The following is a 20,897-nucleotide window of genomic DNA, read 5'->3' as shown; positions in this document are numbered from 1 at the left end:
TGTTGTTGTTGTCGGGGTGTGGGGATAGGTGCACCAGGACGCATGGAGGCGTCAACATCATCGGATTCCGTTGACTCGCAATGATTGTGTGACGTCGAGTCTTGAACATCGGACATCCTTCGACATATTGATTCGCTTCCTGATCCTGATCCACATTCCAGTGCGGTTTCCGGTATCACCGATTGTTTCTAACACACAGCCTCTGTTCACGCGGCAATTGACACCCGCCCTCAGCTGGACGCCTTGTTGTCTTGTCGTGTCTCCATCCTCGAGAACAAAAAAAAGAAGAGCGTCTGTCTTCCTGCCGATCTTGCCAGAAGACAAGCGGCGGCGCCGAACAATACGACTCGACGTGAACCACAACCTGTTTTCCCAGATATCCCAGCAGTCTGGTGGTCATCGCGCGCCTTTTGGAAGATCTCCAGGACAAGAGAAAGATCAGCAAATCACCAAGTACCGGCCGGACAGCGTTTGTGACGGGCCTAAGACGAGAGAAGTATCCAGTGAAAAAGAAAAGAGAAGATTCAGTGTGGGATCGGTGCGCGTCACAACATTCCCAAACCATGGTCGCTACGTTTTCACCACACCGCGATGCAGGCGGTACCCTTCATCTACCATCTCCCACCGGGATGCACCATGTCGATGCGAGTTCCGCCATAAGACAACTTCGTCGGTCATTGTCGCGCTCCCCCTCGAAGAACTCGGATTTCCGCCTCCTGCCATCGCGGACCAAATCGCCATCGAACACCCCCTTCGTCTCCTCGCCACTGTCACCGTCCAGACGAATACACCACGGAAACCTCTTCTTTGTCCCTCAGTCTTCCAACGCGTCTCCGCTGGCGGTGCCGTATCCTCCCAGTGCAAAGATCACTCGACCGGTGATGCGCCGTACCGGCACTCTCCAACCAACCCGGACGCGCACCTCGCCTCGGAGTCCGGTCAAGCGCGCCCTGACAGACTCGACGGACCAGGGAAACGCGACTCCCGTTCAGCCATTGATCCTTCCGCCGGGTGACGAGAATATGACAGAGACCCCCAACGTCCCTGACGATGATAGCGAGACCAGCGAAGGCTCTTGTACGGGGGATGCGACTGGCGCAACCGAACCGAGTACCGTATTGAAATCCAGCAGTTTTCGCATTGAGAAGAGACGCAGCGGGACGTTTGGCGGCTTTCCACCGTCAGTCAGTCCTCTGAAGCGCAGCGACGGGATTATGGGACTGGACCAGGCAAGCCGGGGCAGTCCCTCAGCGAAACGGCGCAGCGTTCACAGCGCATCCTTTGGAAACGAATTCAACATCTTCGCGAATGACGACAGCGGACTAAATACGGCCGGTGACGCATCAGAGAGTTCTGCTGACGAGAACACGAACCCAACACCCTTCACTCAGCATACGCCGTTCAGTCCTCTGGCGACGATTCCCAAGCGCTCATCATCGCTGAGAAGATCCACGCTTCAACAACGGCAAAGCGATCGCTTTTTCCTTACCCGATCCCGGGGCTCGAGTGACGCGCCAGAGACGCCGACTGGCAGTCCGTCGATCCGTCCTCGCATGTCTCTTGATAGCAATCTTTTCCTCCCTCCTCCTGCGCCAAAAGAAAGTCTCTTCGGCTCGAGTGGCACATTTTCAAATCCGCCTGGTCGGTCCTTGTTCTCGTCCAATGGCGGAAACAATGCACGACATCCTCTTTCGAGGACCATCACTCAATCCTCCTCGAGTTCCAGTCTGGCAGACGAGTCACCTACGCATGAGCCGGTTCACAAGGTTGACCGACCAAAACCAATCTTCAATTTCTCCAAGTCTCTCCCGGTAGGAGCAACACGACCAGGAGCTGGACGTCAGCTCACCCGGGAAGACTCTACTTCTTCGTCGGATTCCTTTGCAACGCCGGATAATTACAAGCTCGTGAAACCTCTGCCAGCTGCCTTTATGTCGACGGGACTGATCTCAAAGAAGAATCGCAATGCCGAGGATCCTCACAGCTCGCTTGGATTCAGCAAGAACATGCCAGACACCCCCTGTAAACGACCCGTCAATTTGTTCTCAACGCACAAGGCATTGCCTGAGCGTCCAATCGAGAAACCAAAGCTCCTTCGTCAGTCATTCGCGGCCCCTGCCTCGCCGTTCAACCCGCCGGAGTCACGCCCGTCCCCTGGGCCTTTCTCTCGTGGGGTCGGCATCTTTGGCAGCACGTTCAATAAGCCAGAGACGTCGCGGCGTGGCAGTTGGGTCAGTCTGGATGGTGACGACCGTCTGTCGCAGTCACCTTCAGCCAGGCACGACAATGCCATGAATGACTTTGATTTGCCCCCGACTCCGACGAAGCAGTCTTTCTTCCCATCCAGAACGTATCCTCCTCCGAGTACGCAGCTCACCCCTCTGGAGAGACTCTCAGAGCCTAAAGGACCAAGCACGAGTCCTCTGAATGACAAGTTTCTACGGGCCTCTCCTCGTACTCCTCAGGACCAGTACTTTCCGCCTGACCCCAGCGGACTGTCCATCTCCGCTGCGAACGATCCCCCTCTTGCCCAGCCCGACTTCAGTCAGACGGTGCTTCCCGCAACTCCCACAGGGCCGCGGGACTCGTTCCCCCAGCCGGGCCACCGCCCTAGTCTGCCTTTGAACGTGTACAATGCGCCTGACGTCGACCCCAGTCTTACCGCACGCTTCGAACGTGTCGAATTGGTCGGGACTGGCGAGTTCTCTCAGGTGTATCGTGTCTCTCAGCCTCACGCATCCTCATATTCGTCAATCTTCTCCCTGCCTTCCAGCGGGACCACAACCCCGACGGCCCTTCCTGACCGCATCTGGGCAGTGAAGAAAGCGAAGCATCCGTATACGGGGCCCAAAGATCGCCAGCGCCGGATCCGCGAAGTCGACGTTCTGAAAGCGTTGGCTAACTCGGACCACATCATATCCTTTGTAGACAGCTGGGAGGACAAGGGCCACCTGTATATCCAGACTGAATACTGCGAAGAAGGTAGCCTGGATGTCTTCCTTGCCCAGGTCGGTCTGAAGGCCAGACTTGATGATTTCCGCATCTGGAAGATCTTGCTCGAACTATCTCTGGTAAGCCCCTTTCCCATATTCGTCGTAGGAGGTACATGACAGAGCTGACTTCGTTGGTCAGGGACTCAAGCATATTCATGACTCCGGCTTTATCCACCTTGATTTGAAGCCCGCCAACATCTTGATCACTTTTGAAGGCGTGCTGAAGATTGCGGATTTCGGAATGGCTGCACGTTGGCCTGCTGAAGCCGGGATTGAGGGCGAAGGTGATCGTGAATACATCGGCCCCGAAATCCTCATGGGTCGGTACGACAAGCCTGCGGATATCTTCGCGCTAGGCTTGATCATGTTCGAGATCGCTGGCAATGTCGAGCTTCCTGACAACGGTCTGTCGTGGCAGAAACTGCGCAACGGTGACATGAGCGACGTCCCCAGCTTGACATGGAGTTCCGAGACAAGCATCTTCCGAGATGCGTCAGGCAACCCTCTGTCCGAAGAGCCCTCGTTTGAGAAGCTGTGTGCATCTGAGTTCGGTGATGATGACTTTGGTGCAGACAGCTTCCTCCACACCCACCGATCTCGAGAACAAAAGGCCGTCCGTCTCGCACGCAGCGGTGAGCTGGTGGAGCCTCCCGAGTTCATGGTAGATGCGAACCACGAGCAGGCCTTGGACAAGATTGTCCGTTGGATGATCTCCCCAAATCCCGACGATCGTCCTACTGCGGACCAGATCCTTCAGACGTACGGAGTCCAGTTTGCTGAACGTCGGCGCCGCGCCGGGGCCACCGTGTTCGAAGGCAACTGGGGCCCAGCCGACGAAGTGCTTGCCGAAGATGCCGAAATGATTGATGTCTAATTGTTCCAACGAATATGCAATCGCCCATGCCGAATGACCTCAGCGTTTAATCGAGTTAATTGACGGATCGGAGGCGTTTTCGCATTTCTCAGCGCCATTTGATGTTTTCTGACGAACATTGCACTACATGCAATGGCAACGACTATCGATTTGCAGTCGACGTGCGAGGTTCGTTTGGGAAACCTTGTAAGAGTAGTCAGATATTTGGTGCAGGATTTTTTCTTTTTGTCTACTGTTCTTTGACGGTAGCGATAGATCCTCACGTGTACACCCTCTCACTTTGTTACGTCCATCATCTCCAAACTTTTTTCCTTTGTTCTATTGCCCAATATCTCACATAGCCACGTCGATTCTTTGTTTGATAATGATCTCCGGGACGATCCTTCTGTTTCCTTTTTCTCTTTTCTTTTTTTTCTTGCCTGTGTCTGTCTGGCATCTGCTGTATTTTCCATCTCGGCCTTCCCAAGGGTTATCATTATCATCTGCATTGGATTGCGAGGTTTGCGCTGTTTCAGACCGCTACTACCCATACCCCCTTCGCTCCAAACAACTGTGTTCGCCTTGAGCTTTCTAGGACTATGTCGGTCCGTCCGTGTGCGTCTTGTTGCCGGTCTTTCCTTTCCTTCTTGTTCTTTTCTTTTGAGAAAAGTGGTCCGATCGATCGATCCGATTGGGACCCCCCTGTATTCTAATGTCACCTTTCCTGCCTTGGGCTTGAATCCTGGCGCGATATTGGCAGTGGTGATGGCGGCATCTTTAGACCTGCTGTGTCTTGTTGTCTTTTATCGAATTGCTAGATACCTATGGCCTCAAAAGGGGTCTGGAGCCGAGTTTTGAGCGGCCTGTTTATAGTCTCACGCAATGAGAACACGAACTTTATGATATTCAATCTGGAGAGTGGTTCAATAGCTGTAGAGCAAATAGTCAGGGGTAGATCAAGTATTATCCCAGTAGTCCGAGTATTCAGCAGCTGCAACACGTTGGTAAATCTTAAAGCAGAAGCCGGGAGTAAGAATAAAAAGCGTTGAATGTTGTCATTTCTTTACTTTTTTTTGCCGCGCGGAGAGAAAGCTGGCGCCGGTCTTGGCGGCGGTGAACTTTCTCCTACTCCGACGACGATGAGTTCTGTGAGCTCGACGCCCCTCCTTCAGTCTATCGCCACTTTCGCCGCCGTGTTTTCCTTTTGATCGTGAACCGTGGATCGCGGTTAGAAAGGGGGCGAAGCTCTGTCAATCAATCGATCAATCAATCCCTTTCTTTTCCTCTTTCTCTCGTGTCTTCCCTGCGTCTCTTCGAGCAGGAGCAGGAGCAGCAGCCGCGCGAGAGAGAGAACAGACGGCAATGGATCACGAAGAGAATTGAAAAAAGAAACACAAGAAAAGAAGGAGCACCGTGGAACCCTGAAAGGGAAATCAAATGTATTGTACTATACAGATCTCACTTAATCGACGCTGAGCGCAGTGAGATTTGCATTATTACGAAACTAGCAACCGTTCAAAAACGAAAACGAAAAACGAATCCTCGAACCAGTCTACTACGTCTGAATTTCCTTTCTTAGCACCACCAACAACAATGGATGACCGAACCTTCGTCTCGGATTCTCTCCTCCGTCTGACAGGCGCGTCCGATCCTACCGTTATCGACTTCGTGCTGGCGACTGCCGCGTCCGCAAAATCGTCTAGCTCACTCGGTGATAAACTCGCGCCGTTTATTGAAGGGGGTAGTGAGAATGAGCTCGGTTCGTTTTGTCAGGAACTGTTCACACGGGTGCGTGGTGGCGGCGGTGGTGGTGGTGCCGGTGAAAGGGAGGAGAGAAAGCCTAAAGCGAAAAAGGATGATGGAGGAAGCAAACGATATCGACTAGTGGAGATGGAGGATGATATGGCGGGTTCTTTGGGACCTGCGAATGTTGAGCTGGAGAGGAATCGGGAACGACAGAGACGGAGGGATAAGGATAAAGATAAGGATCGGGGTAGGCCTGCAGATGGCGACGAGGGTGGGAGTCGTTGGGAGAAGCAGGATGCGCGGAAGAGAGAGCGTAGTCGTGAGGGCGATCGTCATCGGTCGAGGAAGCTACGCAAGCGAGACGTGGATGACTTTGAGGATCGATGGGGTGATGAAGATTACGCTGAGGAAGAGCTCGCTGCGGACGGAGAGGAGGATTTCCACGAGTCACCGTCTAAGCGGACGCGGTTGGAAGATGGTCCTGCGTCGTCGCACTCTGATGCAGAAGACGAAGACCTCGATCCGGAGACCAGGGCCGAGTTGGAGCGGCAACGCGATCTCAAGGAGAGAGATGAGTTCGCGAAACGTCTGGCGAATAAAGATAACACCAAGTCGAAGAAGATCGTTGAGGATCGAGCAGGGACAGGCGAGGGTGCTCGACGGCGGGCGTTGGCCGATGATGCTGCGGCTCGAAGCGCCGCCATGCCGGAGTTGAGAATGCGTTCTCGTCAGGAGTATCTGAAGAAACGCGAGGCAGAACGTCTTGCCCTGCTGCGACGACAGGTAGCGGAGGAGACGGCAGAACTGCGAGAGAACCCCAACTTGACCCGCAAGGAGAAGGAGGAGTTTGCGAGAAATCGCGAGGTGCTGCGGATCGCAGAGGAGAGACTACGGATCGACGACTACCGCGATGGCTATATGATGCCGGAAGACTACATTACGGAGAAAGGAAAGATTGATAGGAAGAAGAAGGAGGAGGCTCTCTACAAACGTTACGTTGACCGTGACGAACATGGTCAGGAGCGCTTCGTGACGGAGCAGGAGGAATGGGAGCAGGAACAGACGGCCAAGGCGAAGGCGCAGATTTCCCGAGCAGAGTATGTCGACGAGGGAGACTACGAATATGTCTTTGACGACGCACAGAAGATCAACTTCATCATGGACTCGAAGCTCGAGGGTGATCGCAAGCCCATGACAAAGGAGCAGCGTATGTTGGCGGAGCAGCTGGATGCAGCTGAGAAGAAGGCTGCCTCCATCGAAGAGACCAGGAAGAGTCTCCCCATCTATCAGTATCGGGAGCAGATCCTCCAGGCGGTGGCCGATCACCAGGTCCTGATTATTGTCGGAGAGACCGGGTCCGGAAAGACCACCCAGCTCCCGCAGTATCTCCACGAAGCAGGATATACGAAGAACGGTATGAAGATCGGCTGCACCCAGCCCCGACGAGTGGCTGCCATGAGTGTCGCCGCGCGTGTAGCGGAGGAGATGGGTGTGAAGCTAGGCCACGAAGTTGGCTATGCGATCCGGTTCGAGGACAATACCAGCGACAAGACCATCCTCAAGTACATGACGGATGGTATGTTACTGCGCGAGCTGCTGACGGAGCCCGATCTGGGCCAGTACTCTGCTTTGATGATCGACGAGGCCCACGAGCGGACGGTGCCGACGGATATTGCATGCGGGCTTCTGAAGGATATCGCCAAGGCACGTCCGGACCTGAAGCTTCTCATCTCGTCTGCGACGATTGATGCGCAGAAGTTCCAGAAGTATTTTGACGATGCCCCGATCTTCAACATCCCTGGACGACGATACCCGGTCGATATTCATTACACCTCGCAGCCGGAGGCTAACTACTTGGCGGCTGCTATCACGACCGTCTTCCAGATCCATATCACACAGGGTCGGGGAGATATCTTGGTGTTCCTGACAGGTCAAGAAGAGATCGAGGCTGCAGAGCAGAGTATACAGGAGACGGCTCGCAAATTAGGTGGGAAGATCCCAGAGCTCATCATAGCTCCGATTTACGCCAATCTCCCGTCAGAACTTCAGACCAAGATCTTCGAGCCGACGCCGCCCCGTGCGAGGAAGGTGGTCCTGGCAACCAATATCGCGGAGACGAGTTTGACCATTGATGGAATCGTCTACGTGATTGACCCTGGCTTCGTGAAGGAGAACGTGTTCAACCCACGGACCGGTATGGAGAGTCTGGTGGTGACGCCGTGCTCGCGTGCCTCTGCTGGACAGCGCGCTGGTCGTGCCGGTCGTGTCGGTCCGGGCAAATGCTTCCGGCTGTATACCAAGTGGGCGTATCTCAACGAACTGGAGGAAAACACGACCCCGGAGATCCAGCGGACGAACCTCAGCGCGGTCATCCTGATGCTGAAGTCGTTGGGAATCGACCAGCTGCTCGACTTTGACTTTATGGATCCGCCGCCGGCCGAAACGATTATCCGCGCGCTAGAGCAGTTGTACGCTCTCGGGGCGCTCAACGACCGCGGCGAGCTGACCAAGATCGGACGCCAGATGGCGGAGTTCCCGACGGACCCGATGCAGGCCAAGGCGATCCTGGCCGCAGACAAGTACGGATGCGTGGAGGAGGTGCTCTCGATCATTGCGATGGTTGGCGAGGCCAGCGCGCTGTTTTTCCGTCCCAAGGACAAGAAGATCCATGCGGATAGCGCCCGGGCGCGGTTCACCGTCAAGGACGGCGGTGACCATCTGACGCTGCTCAATGTATGGAACCAGTGGGTGGACTCGGACTTCAGCTACGTGTGGGCGCGGGAGAACTTCTTGCAGCAGCGCAGTCTGACGCGAGCACGCGATGTGCGAGATCAACTGGCGAAACTGTGTGACCGTGTCGAAGTGACTGTCAGCAGCGCCGGGTCGAATAACCTGATTCCCATCCAGAAAGCCATCACGGCGGGCTTCTTCCCGAACGCAGCGCGACTGCAGCGTGGCGGCGACAGCTACCGGACGGTGAAGAACGGGCAGACGGTGTACCTGCACCCGTCAAGCACGCTGTTCGAGGTGAACCCCAAGTGGGTGATCTACCACGAGCTGGTGCTGACGAGCAAGGAGTACATGCGCAGCAACATGCCGTTGCAGCCCGAGTGGCTGGTCGAGGTGGCGCCGCACTATCACAAGAAGAAGGATCTGGAGACGCTTGGTCTGGACAAGAAGGTGCCCAAGGGGGCTGGAGCGACGGGGGAGAAGAGTCGGATCTAGGATAAGCTCAGTGGTGTCTTGGAAAGCGCGGGGAGTTATGCTATTTGGGATTGCTGTTTATTATATACCATGGTCCGGTATACACTATACTAGTTACTGGGCTCAATGTATCATACCCTCTGGATGGATGATGTAGGCGCATATTAATCGCATCTTGGTATTATGTATTAATTACATTGTATCATTGACCTTATAGATGTACAGTACAGTAACATATACGTGCAATAGCATACATGTGCAAACGAGTCAAAAAGCATAGTGTTATATGTTATAGTAATATGTAATAACAATAAGAAAAACGCCATAACTCAATATGGTAGTAGTAAATAAGTTCGTTACTATTTTAAAATCCAACTACGGAGTACATACATATCTACCGGCCGAGAGAACGGAACCCCGCGGAGAACCAATGAGCAGAGCGGGGATTCATCTGACGCGCGAAACAAGGCCTCGGCTCATGGAATGATTGATGAACATTATAGAAAGCATCAACTAACTACAAGTTATCACATCCTCTTCATCATCCATCTATCTGACTTAAACCATCCGGGTGATTAATTAACTAGAGCGCATCGATCCATCTACCTTTCTAACATACCTACTCGCGTGCTCATCTCTCTCATCTCACCCTTACTTGATGATCCTTTGATCCATCCCTTCCGCGACAACGAAACCATACCGATCAACCATCATCAATCAATAATTCAATTCAATTCAAATCAAATCGCCATGTCCAAATCATTCACTCCCGCTGACGTCGCGTCTCACAACAGCCCCGACAAGGGCCTCTACATCATCGTCGACTCGAGCGTGTACGACGTGACGGAATTTATCAACGAGCATCCTGGCGGTGCTAAGATCCTGAAGCGCGTCGCGGGCAAGGATGCTTCGAAGCAGTTTCGGAAGGTTAGTATATCATTATTTCTTATTTTTTTTTTTTTTTGGACTTAGTTAGCTGTTCTGTTCGATTCCTTAGAAATCACGGAAAGCGGGTGAAGTTAAGTTAGATAACCGATAGTTACCGATACTGACTGATTTCAACAGTATCACAACGAGGGCGTGTTGAAGAAGTATGGGCCCAAATTGAAGATTGGAGAGGTGAAGGAGGCTGCGAAGTTGTAGAGAGTCAAATTCTATCTGTTTGTGGTCTGTCTGTAATAGAGGGGGGTTATGTTGATGTTGATTATAAGAAATAAAATAAAATTAACCATTGAGATAATGTATGTATCTTCGTATACTGCCTGTCTTGAATACGGAGGAGTCGTCACTGACCATTCGATTTTTATCTGGTTGATAAAATAGTCAATAGTATCTCAACCATGGCTCTGAGTCTTCTGGACCCTCTGCAATCTCGATGGAAGCTGTCACTGGCGAGATCTCCTTCTGCCCGCCATTTCTAGAGCAGGAGTAGTCTCTAGTAACTGGACGTCTCCAAAGGAATTAAGATATTTAGCTAGATATCGATGATTACTTGAATTAATCCAGGAATATGATTCGGTACGCATAGCATGAAACATTTATTCTATGAGACTGCGGGTCGAGTATCGGTTGCAAGTCGACTGATCCGGAGTGGGCTTTGATGAATGTGTGAGTCTTGAGACTCGTTTCTCTGACCAGCTATCTTGTCCCTGTTTTTCTATTTATTTATTTTCATTTTCTCTCGAACTGGACACTTCCGAAGAGCGCTATTTGGAGGTTATGTGTGTGAGCTGATGCTTCTTGATATGTGCCAAATTCGACTCGTGAAGAGGTTGATCTGGATCAGTTGAATCTTGTTCGCTGTGATGGTCGGACGGAACATCCTAGAGATGCGCAAGAGGAAGAAGGAACCAACTGGAAGTGTTCAAGTCATGGTTAAGGCATGCTCAAAGCGATTGAAGCAATAGACCCTGGCCAGGAGTGCGAACCGCCATAATGAAAACCTATCCAGGCGTCTGTCTACAAGGGAAACGAAACCTCACTCAGGGACAGTGTACCCTACGGAACAGACTCGGGATACTGATGATGGCCAGGGCTGAGTTGATACTTCAAGTGGGTAGATTCGTCATCTCCCAGAGGTAACTATAATATGGCCAGAAAGGTAGACGTCTCTTCTTGGTCGGCTATTAGGCCTGATATTTTCTTCTTTCTCTCAGGATATTATCATGATATTACTCGAAACCCACTCATCGCTCCCAGTCCAGCCCGACACGTTCCAGTGCGAGACTAACCTGTTAGCTTTCACTGACACCAACCGTTCTTGTCAACGTCGACGAGATCAGTGTATAGTAGTATGTCAACTGCTCGATCCCATCGATAGATAGTTCGTGAATAACTAGGTAATAAAATATCCAATAATCAGACCATGAGAGATGCTGACCTAGTATGTTCTCGTTGGCAATAAGAATCATAATCCCATAATAAGAAGAAGAAGAATAATTCTCTTCTCCCAAGGTCCTCACACGCGGTGGATCAGCCAAACTAATCAGAACCAGTCGTGTTTCCCCCTCGCCGTTCCTTGCCCGTCTCTTCTTCCTTTTTTCTTTTTCTCTTCGTTTCTTTTCCTTTTTTTTCCCTTTCTTTTGTGGTCCTGAAGGTCCCCCGAGACGCTACAACGTCGGCTTGTTCCGTCAGGATACGTATACAGCACAGCACCAACTAACTAAACCATCCAGCCCCATCTCCGTCCAGGATTGTTCGTGCATCGTGTGGCGTATTAAACGGTCCGAAAGATCATGCAGGTGTCGATTCGGGTTGATAATAATAAGAGAAGATGGCCCATCTGTCCATGTAACATAGAATATCTTCTTCGGAGTTGAGATCTTCGTCCTGATATGATCCTGAGCGTGGCGTAGACGAGACTCTTCCTGCAAATAACTAAGTTTTAATTCTCCTGGCCTTCTCGGTCTTATCCGAATCTCCTCTGGCCAGCTAACCCAGAAGGTAGCATCTCGTCGGCCAGGGTGGAGAGTCATCTGGAAGACTAGATTAGTCTGCTTTCCCACGCGAGTTTGACAGAGGCGAAAAGCCTTTGCGCCCCCATAGCCCCAAGGTACTCGGCGCAGGTAGCCCATCACACTAATATCTTATATATTCTTATATATATTCATATATCACTCATCCGGGGAGAGATCTCGTCTGTTGCTTTCTGTAAAGGATCGGATCGTCGTTCAAAATCCCCCTCAATTCTCCTCTCGATCCTTTCGTTCCCCCCGGGTCCTGTTCAATCATGTCTTCCTCATTTGATCCGACCAACGTTGATCTGGACACTGCGGACCCCGCCCAAGTCGTCTGCTATCTGAATCAAGGTGGAAATGACTACAATGGACACCTCGGGGCGCGTATATCCTCCATCTTCGTCATCCTCTTCGTTTCCACCTTCGTGACCGTCTTTCCCGTCGCTGCCAAACGGGTCCCCTCTCTGAAGATTCCTCTCTATGTCTACCTGTTCGCACGCTATTTCGGTACCGGCGTGATCATCGCCACGGCCTTTGTCCATCTGCTGGATCCGGCCTACGAGGAGATCGGTCCGGCCAGCTGTGTCGGCATGACGGGCAACTGGGCCGTCTATTCATGGCCCCCAGCCCTCGTTCTCGCCTCGATAACCGTCATCTTCCTCATGGACTTTGGCGCCGAATTGTACGTCGAGTCCAAATATGGCATTCAGAAAGAAGCCCCCGTGAACATCGTCACCGGCCATGTCCACCACCAGGAAGGATCCCAATCCTACCCACAGGACCACGAGCACCAACAGAATCCCGACAAGGCCACCGTCGCCTACAACAACTCCGAGGCCGACTCGCTCAGTGCCGAGATCTCGATGAAACAGCAGTTCGCCGCCTTCCTGATCCTCGAATTCGGCGTCATCTTCCATTCCGTCATCATCGGCCTGAACCTGGGCGTGGCCGGCGACGAGTTCGCGACGCTCTACCCCGTCCTGGTCTTCCACCAGTCATTCGAGGGCCTGGGTATTGGCGCGAGACTCTCTGCCATCGAATTCAAGCGCAGTCTCCGCTGGGTCCCTTGGGTGCTTTGCATCGCTTACGGCCTGACGACGCCGATTGCCATCGCCATCGGTCTCGGAGTGCGGACGACCTACAACCCCAATTCCAACACCGCCAACATCGTGTCGGGTGTATTGGACTCGATCTCAGCTGGTATCCTCATCTATACCGGCCTGGTGGAGCTGCTGGCTCGCGATTTCCTCTTCGACCCGTGCCGGACAAACAGCCGTAGGCAGCTCGGCTTCATGATCCTGTCGACGCTGCTGGGTGCTGGTATCATGGCTCTGTTGGGCAAGTGGGCGTGAGAAAGACAGAACATGCCTTGAATCTTTCATCCATTGCACAGAAACGAACTTGACCGGTCATTTTCTGGATGTAGAAAACCATCTCTCTTACCTGATTTTGAACAGACCATACCATACCCCTACCCAGTTTCATTCACATTACTCTATTCAATTCTGCATCTTGACCTCCAATTATCACCTTTCTCATCTCCCTTCCACTCAAACATACCAAAATCTTTCCCCATCTCGGTTTATGCATGTATGTATGTATGGAAGACAAAAGCATATTTCCAGAACATAATGGACTGTCCTTCTTCTTCTTCTTCTTCTAGTATTGAATACAAGATAGATTTGAAGAAACAATCAGATTCACTACTCTCTCTTCTCTTCCCGAAAACGTAATAATTAGAATCTCCCCGTGAGTCAAAATGAAGTAGATATATTGAATTTGACGTCGTGTTACAAATTTCTTGGCCCGTGGTACTAAGGCACTTACTTACCGCAGGCCAAGAAATTTAGTACCGAGTTAAGCATTTCGGTTCCGCGCGTTGGAGGTTTTTTTCTCCACTTGAAGTTATGTATGTAATTGTACATACTTCCGATACGTTGTGAAGCGAAGTTTATGTATACTTCGTATAGATATTTGAATTTGAAATTACCGTAAGGGATATAGGGATTCTCAATATGTATAGCCTTATGCTCTAAAGAGATTCAGCAGTATCAGAGTTGTCCAGGTATATTGGGAAGGTCTTGGTCTTGAACAGCCGTCGCAGTGGTCATATCTTCTGGCTTGTATGCGAATTCTTCAGACACATTGTTGACTCTCTGCTTCTTTTCGGAAGGGGCCCCTTGGCCCTTTGAGTCGCGATGTCGCTTCTGAGGACGATGCCCAAGCTCATCTCTTTGAATATTGGTCCAGCGTAGCATCAAATCTACCAGATTATCTGGTAATGAGTCGTCATTGGGACTGGTGGACTCGGGAGTCGAAGGACGGGCTGCTTTGGATTTGGCTTGGGCTTTGGGCTTACAAGGCTTATATCCACTGCCTGAGCGTCGACTCTTCGAAAGACGCCCATCCGCAACCGCTTGCTGCCCTTGTTCCCCAATATCCCGACCAACATTCCCCCATGAGCGCCAACAGGTTTCGTCAATCCCTTGCCTTAGCAAAGGAGGGGGATAAAAGAATTTAGAAGGATCCATTTCTGTGGAAGTGCTGTTCTCCCCACCATTGGTTGATAAATAGGGATGCCTTGTGAAAAGTGGGTACGGAGAGTACCCATTTGGCTGGGGGTTCCAAGTCATCTGCTCCCCTTCACTTTGATACCGCACCGAACTACCGTGTAGCTCAATCTTCTCCTTATTAGCATGGCTTTCCAGGGACCAAGAAGGGGAGGATTCTTTACAGAATGAGCTGGAGGATTTTCTCTAGTGGGCGGAACTGGTTTCGCACGGGTACGCAATTCATAGCGTTTATCGATCGCCGGTCTCTCTAGAGCGCCGTTGTCGGGATGCCTTTGTTGAGGCACTGTTGATGCAGGAGTATCCTTTGCGGAGGATTTCAAGTCCAGCGGTTTGGTACTCCGATCACTGCAGATATTAGTCTCTCTTGCCATTAAGTACAATGTGAGTTGAACGTACGCAAAGAGCGAATGATCGAAGTTCTGGAGAGCAGTGTGGCCGTATTCCAGCTGAAACCGCACTATTTCGCCAGAATGTATATTCAGGACGCCGTCTTTTATCCTCGAATGACGACTGCTTTCAAGCTTAGACTTGCACGAATCTATCTCGTGAAACATTCTCTGGATAAGGAAATTGTATTGTTTGAGCTCATCAGGTCCATCTATGGTATTAGGATCTCCGTCATTCTGCGCGTGGATTTTGCTGCTCGAGGATTCAGGACCTGTTACCTGAGACAGTCCAATGAATGCGAATTGGTCCGGTCCTCGCTCATTGCTTCTTTTCTCTTCCAAAAGACTTTCTAATAAAGCACGCTGCTCTTCGAGCAGAGTCGGAACATGTTTACTATTTTGAAATCAGAAAAAGACACTTTCAGAACATACTATTTTCCAGACTTACCTCCGTATCTGACCGGCGTACATGATTGCATTGAGCAAGAGGAGCATTGTCGATTTCAATCTCTCCAAGTTACTCTTCAGCGGATCCAATTTCGGCTCCAGCAAGACATTCCGGAACTTCTCAGTGGCCCGCTGCAAAGGTGTCTTTTGGGGATCATTCCTATAATCAATCATGTTCTGGATCTGCTCAAGGACCTCTTGACACTGGCCCAGAATGCTCTTTAGAGTGCGATGTGCCTCCTCTGAGCAGAGCTTGGATTGCTCGTCCTTCTCTATGCTTTCGCCCAATTCACGCAAAATAGCACAGGTGAGCGCAACATCATTGGAAAGATCCCTGAGGGACTGGTCGGCATCTTTGAACCGACGGTACAAGGAAAACAGCCGGACCGATACTTTGGTGCCCAGATCTGCGACCTGGATAATACTGGCCGCGACACCTATGGCCTCCAAGCCAGACATAATCACCGTAAATCCCCTTGAAGCAACTGTCCAAAAAAAAGGCAAATAGCATCGGGTTATATTAGAACTCAATTGAAAATTTAAGAAGCTCAAAATGCGCGACAGTTATTTATTGCGTCGGGCGCTGTGGCTTAGGTAGCCTTTCGAGAGGCATAAGATCAACACGTGATGGCACATCGATTCAGCCTTGCGCTTAGCCTTCCTCGGTTCTTCACATGGGATATTCTGTGTTTTAATATCTATTTGCTTTTTTCTATATGAAAGGACGATGTTATACGATGCAAGTTTCCTATCCGGTCTCAGGATTTACTTCGTAAAGCGAGGACCTGTGAATTCCCCCTTGCCGTTAATTTTCCCGTTTCTGGCATGGCCGCCCAATACACTGTATCGTTATCACCGCCCTGTGTTATCAAATGGTTACGAAATAACGGAATACACGGCAGGAGTACGCGACTCATGTGGCTGTATACAGAGTGGAGGCTGGTATGCTGGTAAGAGATATACAGATAGGATAGCTAGGAAGGATCCTGGTATAGTTATCTTGTGATAATTAATCGTTCAATTCAGTATCATACAGTGCGGATATGCTCCATAATCACACTATGTAGATAATTTCGGAGTTCTGATTATTAAAAAGCTTGGGTCAAGTAGTAGATATTTGTTCAAGAAACCCGAGCGCTGACGTGAACGTAATTGTTCCATTCTAAAGCAAGTGATCATAACAAAAACAAACTTCTCAAGGGACCTAAACTGACCCGATGCTCCTTTATTTGAAATTCGTCACGAGATGATAGCAAAATAGCGGGAAATGTTCTAAGTATAGAGTACGTTTCTAACGTCGTCTGGAACCCCACGTGGTATAAAGTGCAATGATACCAACGACGACTGAAAGGGCCAGAGTATGTCGCATTGAAATATTATATGTGGAAGGCGTATTCGAGAGTTGTGACTGAGGCTCTTTCTCCGGTGGTATTTTGCTAATGTCGTCCGAATATAGAGATTGGAACGTTATAGCATCCAATGCCTTTGCCACACCTTCCGCGTTTTTGAAAGAGCCTTCTGTCCAGCATTTATCGATGATTGGTCCGAGCCAAATATCTTTGACATTAGGAAGATTTTCTCTCCGAGGCCACATGGCTTCACTAATTGTCGATGGCTGATCTTTGAAAAGATCAAAATCACAACGTTTCCCGGTAACAACCTCATATATCACTGCTCCAAGCTGCCCAATGTCTGTCTGGATAGAATATCCATTATCATTGAAATTCTCCATGTCGGTGTCAGGATGAAGAATAGACGATTCTGTGAAGTCACAAAATTTGATGGAGAGATCATCGGAAAGAAGAAAATTCCGACTGGCAATGTCTGCTACAATGACCCGGCGATCATGTATTCGTGCGAGAGTGCGAGCCATATCACGAAACCACGAGAGTTGCAAGGACCTAGGTGGTCTATTTCGATTTAAATAGGCACGTAGGTCCCCATTTGCCATGAAGCTAAGCTGGATCGTTGTTTCGGAGAAACCGATACAAGGCACCACGCCTTCGCACTGTCCCAACCGCTGATAGACCTCTTTCTCGTGTTGCAAAACCTCTATATTGGTTTCCACATCGCTATCTCGACTGCTTCTGTACCGTAATGGCATTTTGACTGCTATATTTTCACGGAGGACAACCAGACCGGCCCTGCCATACCCGAGAACTTCGTCTCCATTTATAGGATTTCCGTCCAGATCCAGGAATGGGGAGGACATGTTCAGTGACACACACACACACACACACAGAGGAAAAATGAAAGAAAAGTTGACTGGAGCCAGTGTTCAAGGTGAAATAAAAGAACAAGCACTTGATATTGATAATGGTTAGAGCGAAGCTTTAAATACAGGGGCGAGTCAATCGACCACAAAGAGTCTATCTAGATAGTCTACACGTGACTACTGTAAGTACTTAAAGACTTGGCACAGAGCCCCTAATTCCACAATCCTGGACCTTAGGCAGCAGCCTTCACGATCGACTTTGTCGTCTTTCTTGGGAGGTTTTGCTATATCTCGATGTCGTGGGCAGTTCATTCTGCGCCTCGTGGAACTTGCCTCTGTCGTAGGAGCGGGATTCTTATATTAGCTCTTTCTCTCCATTGTTAGACTGCATCATTCGACGAAGTCTTCGACCGGATCAAAGTTAATGCAATTATTTTATGCCTTTCCTATATAATTAGGGAAGCGGGCGGGGGTTCTGTGCCTCTGCCAACACATTTTGTAATCTAGACTGATCAATACAAGTATAGCAAGTAACTAGGTAAGTAAGTATAAATATTCTACACCTGGATGTTATACAGACCTCTGGTGGCTTATCTTTGCGATAGCGTAATTTGGTAGACCCACGAGGCGAGAGAATCAAGGGGCTTCAAGAGAGATATATAGTAACATTTATTTGCTCCATAAAATCTTCCCAATCTATTCTGGAGGTCGGCCGTAAAAATAATGAAGAATCGCATAAAAAGAGATATCTACTTCGATATTCATTCACCTGGAGATCTTGCGCTCGGCCAGAAATAGATATGTTCGAGAAACTGTTGTTTTTATTAGCCTTACACCTGTAGCAACTTAAAAAGCGTACTTACTCGCTGCATTTGTTTATAAACTCGGCTATTTAGGCGACAGCGGGCAAATAGGGCGAAGTACTAATAAAGGCGTTGCTAATATTCGTTGTATAACTAAAGGAGTTTATTCCGCGAAGTCTTGCATATCCAGTCAAAAAATTTATATAGATCGCTTGATCTTCTAAAAGAAGATACTCGACATAGTCCTCGTTTAAATATATGCAATATCTATAAATTATTACTCTTTAACTATGCCAAAGTTATTTAAGAGAAAAAAAAAGGAGACTTCTTACTTTCGCTGATACCGCTCGATAACAGCAAGTTCTTCTAGCTTATAATTTGGGGGAAGCCATCTAAGGCTGCAGAAATATTTATGTCTAGCTTAAATCTCTTCACAAAAAATCAGATCGGCTAGCACTAGTGCTCACTAAGTTAAGCAGGTAATATAAGAGGTAGAGACATCAAATATGTCAAAGCAAAATAGTAAAGGGTAGGCTAATAGGTTCAAGCAGTAATTTAGGCTTTATAAAAATTCAGGACAGGAGAAAAATTTAAGGGGGCCTAATTCTAGCCGCAGAGGAGGCCACTGGAAGTTACGGGTGGAAATGAGGCCGTATATGGCCTCCGGAGTCGTCTTTTTCAGCTTCAATTCTACAGGTCCTCACATTCTATTTGTAATCTCATCTACCAGGCATCTTTGCCCATTATTTCGCTGGCCTTGCATAAGCTCTCGGGGTCACTGCTGCGGATCGCCAATACAGACCCCATACCATTAATAGCTGAAATACCGAAAAGCAGAAGATGGATTATTGACCTCTCCATACTTGATGTTACGATCGAGTGCCTGTTCAGTAATGATTCATAAAACATTTAATAAACAATCACCCCCTAAGTATTAAATAACCGACCCGTGAACAACACGAAGCACAAATCCTCGCATATATTATTCCTATCTATTTAAACCGATATGCTAAATCTCACATTCCTGCCCTCCCCCCACCCCCTTACCTCCGACTCAACGCCGCCTCGTGGAACATGACAGGATCGCTTAAGATCAACCGACTTGACAGCTGGGTCAGAATAAGGTTTAGTAAAAAACAAGGCCCCTGCTCTCTCTCCTTCTTCCTGTCGGGTGGGTGTATGAGACGAAAAAAAACTTCCATGCGCGCGGTTGAAATGTGAATAAGGTTTTGGTTTCTTCTTCTTCTGTGGCTGTCGATCATCTAATTATGATTATGAATTGAGTTATTGCGAACCAGGGGTTGAATACTCATGAAAGTAGGATATCCGCTAGATAAGTATGAAGAATCAAGTACGTCTACGAAAAGGTTTCTCAACGGAATAGAACTCGTGTTTCCATTTGATTGAAAGGCAAGATACCATGAATATTATCCACTAGGACAGGAAGAAGGAAGGAAAGGAAAGGAAGCGCGAAAAGTTCAAGAAAATATCATCTCCATGCTATTATTATGCTGCCAGAAACTATCTTTTTCTGACTGTCTGACTATCGAGAAATGTCGATTATGACCACCAATCATCGTCCATCCGTCTAGCAGCCGAGAGCGACGAGACCGCCCTGGAAAGATTCGGTGTTAGTAAACCAGCAATATCTAAATGTGTAATGGGTGAAATCTTACCAGAAGGTTGACCTCCGTGCAGCACCTGGGGCCAGTGGCGCAGCTGGTGGTGTAGGCTTGGCCTGGACAGATGAAATGTTAGTATATACTGTCCATTCAAGTGCATCTTAGGGTAAGAGTTCAATTTCTGTGATGTGTAGATCGTAGAGAATTGGCTATCTTCTGTCAATCACGTACCGTTAAGGCAGATAGAACCCTCGAGAGCGGTAGCATTGATACCGAGAGTCAACAGGATCGGATCAAGGGTAGGGTCCAGAGGAGTCTTGAGATCAGGGCAGCAGAGGAGAGGGTTCAAGCAGGACTGGCGTTCCTCCACAGCCGCAGGAGCAGCGGTGACGGCGACGGCGCCCAGGATGGTAGCAACAGAGATGATAGAGAAGCGCATTTTGGCTGTTTGGTTTTGTTGTTGGTTTTGCCGAAGCTAAGTGAACGAAGGTAGGAAGTAAAAAAAGAAAGTATTGATTAGAAAGATATAGATTGAAGGAGAGAGAGAGAGTTCTCGATGCTTTGAGATCTGGAGTGCTTGATGGGATGAAGAAAGAGATTTGACCTTGGAGGGGAATTAGAGGACTCTTTATATCTTTCGTTTTGGATGATCTCCCAGGCGAATTTCAAGGCAGGAAATACCACGTTGAGGATAGAAAGCAAATCGACCCGAAAGGCATATTCTCGCATGGAACATTTTGATATGGTTTCAGGCATATCGTTGGAGAATCCAGTGTCCCTCTCGGCATACCTAACCATTATTCCAGAAGGACCGGCACGCGGAGATGATAGTCGCAGCGGCCTCACTTCCGACATCAGAATGCAAGGTCTTCTCGAAAGGCGAACAACAACAACAGCAATAGAAACAAACGGTACCTTAAGACTTCTCATGCGCCGGAGTTGTCGAGGATCTGCAGTAAAAAGTAAGTATAGACATCGTAGCGGGCTCTGAAAAGGCTGTCTAGAACGTGCAGATCAGCAGTTGGATAAAAAGATGTACGAGATACCCAGGATTCGAATGAAACTAGGCTTGAAGTTTGAGCTTATGTGGAGAGAATA

At 49.3% G+C, this 20,897-nt stretch overlaps 7 protein-coding genes across 7 annotated transcripts; 4 read left to right on the top strand and 3 right to left on the bottom strand.

Annotated features, from left to right (window-relative positions):
- The first annotated feature begins 336 nt into the window (after positions 1–336).
- Positions 337–4,005, top strand: C8Q69DRAFT_336061 (hypothetical protein). The gene is made up of 2 exons (XM_028627530.1): positions 337–3,071; positions 3,133–4,005. The coding sequence occupies exons 1-2, from the start codon at positions 564–566 to the stop codon at positions 3,865–3,867; spliced, it is 3,243 nt and encodes a 1,080-aa protein (XP_028483448.1). The 5' UTR covers positions 337–563; the 3' UTR covers positions 3,868–4,005.
- A 1,871-nt stretch (positions 4,006–5,876) lies between these two features.
- C8Q69DRAFT_474935 (mRNA splicing factor RNA helicase) lies at positions 5,877–8,970 on the top strand. The gene has a single exon (XM_028631158.1). The coding sequence runs from the start codon at positions 6,295–6,297 to the stop codon at positions 8,815–8,817; it is 2,523 nt and encodes an 840-aa protein (XP_028483447.1). The 5' UTR covers positions 5,877–6,294; the 3' UTR covers positions 8,818–8,970.
- A 576-nt stretch (positions 8,971–9,546) lies between these two features.
- Positions 9,547–9,939, top strand: C8Q69DRAFT_509023 (putative cytochrome b5; the record flags this gene model as incomplete). Its single annotated transcript, XM_028633045.1, has 2 exons — positions 9,547–9,723; positions 9,862–9,939. The coding sequence occupies 2 exons, from the start codon at positions 9,547–9,549 to the stop codon at positions 9,937–9,939; spliced, it is 255 nt and encodes an 84-aa protein (XP_028483446.1).
- Positions 9,940–11,880: 1,941 nt separating this feature from the next.
- On the top strand, positions 11,881–13,543 carry C8Q69DRAFT_474932 (putative high affinity zinc ion transporter). The gene has a single exon (XM_028631157.1). The coding sequence runs from the start codon at positions 12,026–12,028 to the stop codon at positions 13,103–13,105; it is 1,080 nt and encodes a 359-aa protein (XP_028483445.1). The 5' UTR covers positions 11,881–12,025; the 3' UTR covers positions 13,106–13,543.
- Positions 13,544–13,687: 144 nt separating this feature from the next.
- C8Q69DRAFT_474930 (hypothetical protein) lies at positions 13,688–15,876 on the bottom strand. Its single transcript, XM_028631156.1, has 5 exons — positions 15,161–15,876; positions 14,723–15,106; positions 14,488–14,671; positions 14,113–14,434; positions 13,688–14,028 (listed from the first exon to the last, which is right to left on the bottom strand). The coding sequence occupies exons 1-5, from the start codon at positions 15,616–15,618 to the stop codon at positions 13,805–13,807; spliced, it is 1,572 nt and encodes a 523-aa protein (XP_028483444.1). The 5' UTR covers positions 15,619–15,876; the 3' UTR covers positions 13,688–13,804.
- A 298-nt stretch (positions 15,877–16,174) lies between these two features.
- C8Q69DRAFT_474926 (kinase-like domain-containing protein) lies at positions 16,175–17,516 on the bottom strand. Its single transcript, XM_028631155.1, has one exon. It carries the CDS (start codon positions 17,369–17,371, stop codon positions 16,451–16,453), a length of 921 nt encoding a protein of 306 aa, XP_028483443.1. The 5' UTR covers positions 17,372–17,516; the 3' UTR covers positions 16,175–16,450.
- Positions 17,517–19,765: 2,249 nt separating this feature from the next.
- Positions 19,766–20,238, bottom strand: C8Q69DRAFT_509019 (hydrophobin family protein; the record flags this gene model as incomplete). Its single annotated transcript, XM_028633044.1, has 3 exons — positions 19,766–19,792; positions 19,854–19,915; positions 20,031–20,238. The coding sequence occupies 3 exons, from the start codon at positions 20,236–20,238 to the stop codon at positions 19,766–19,768; spliced, it is 297 nt and encodes a 98-aa protein (XP_028483442.1).
- Positions 20,239–20,897: the final 659 nt, after the last annotated feature.

This window comes from Paecilomyces variotii (genome assembly GCF_004022145.1).
Source record: "Paecilomyces variotii strain CBS 101075 chromosome Unknown C8Q69scaffold_9, whole genome shotgun sequence".
Taxonomy (NCBI): Eukaryota; Fungi; Ascomycota; class Eurotiomycetes; order Eurotiales; family Thermoascaceae; genus Paecilomyces; species Paecilomyces variotii.
Note: the sequence above shows the minus strand (reverse complement) of the source record. Positions and strands in the feature narration are given on the sequence as shown.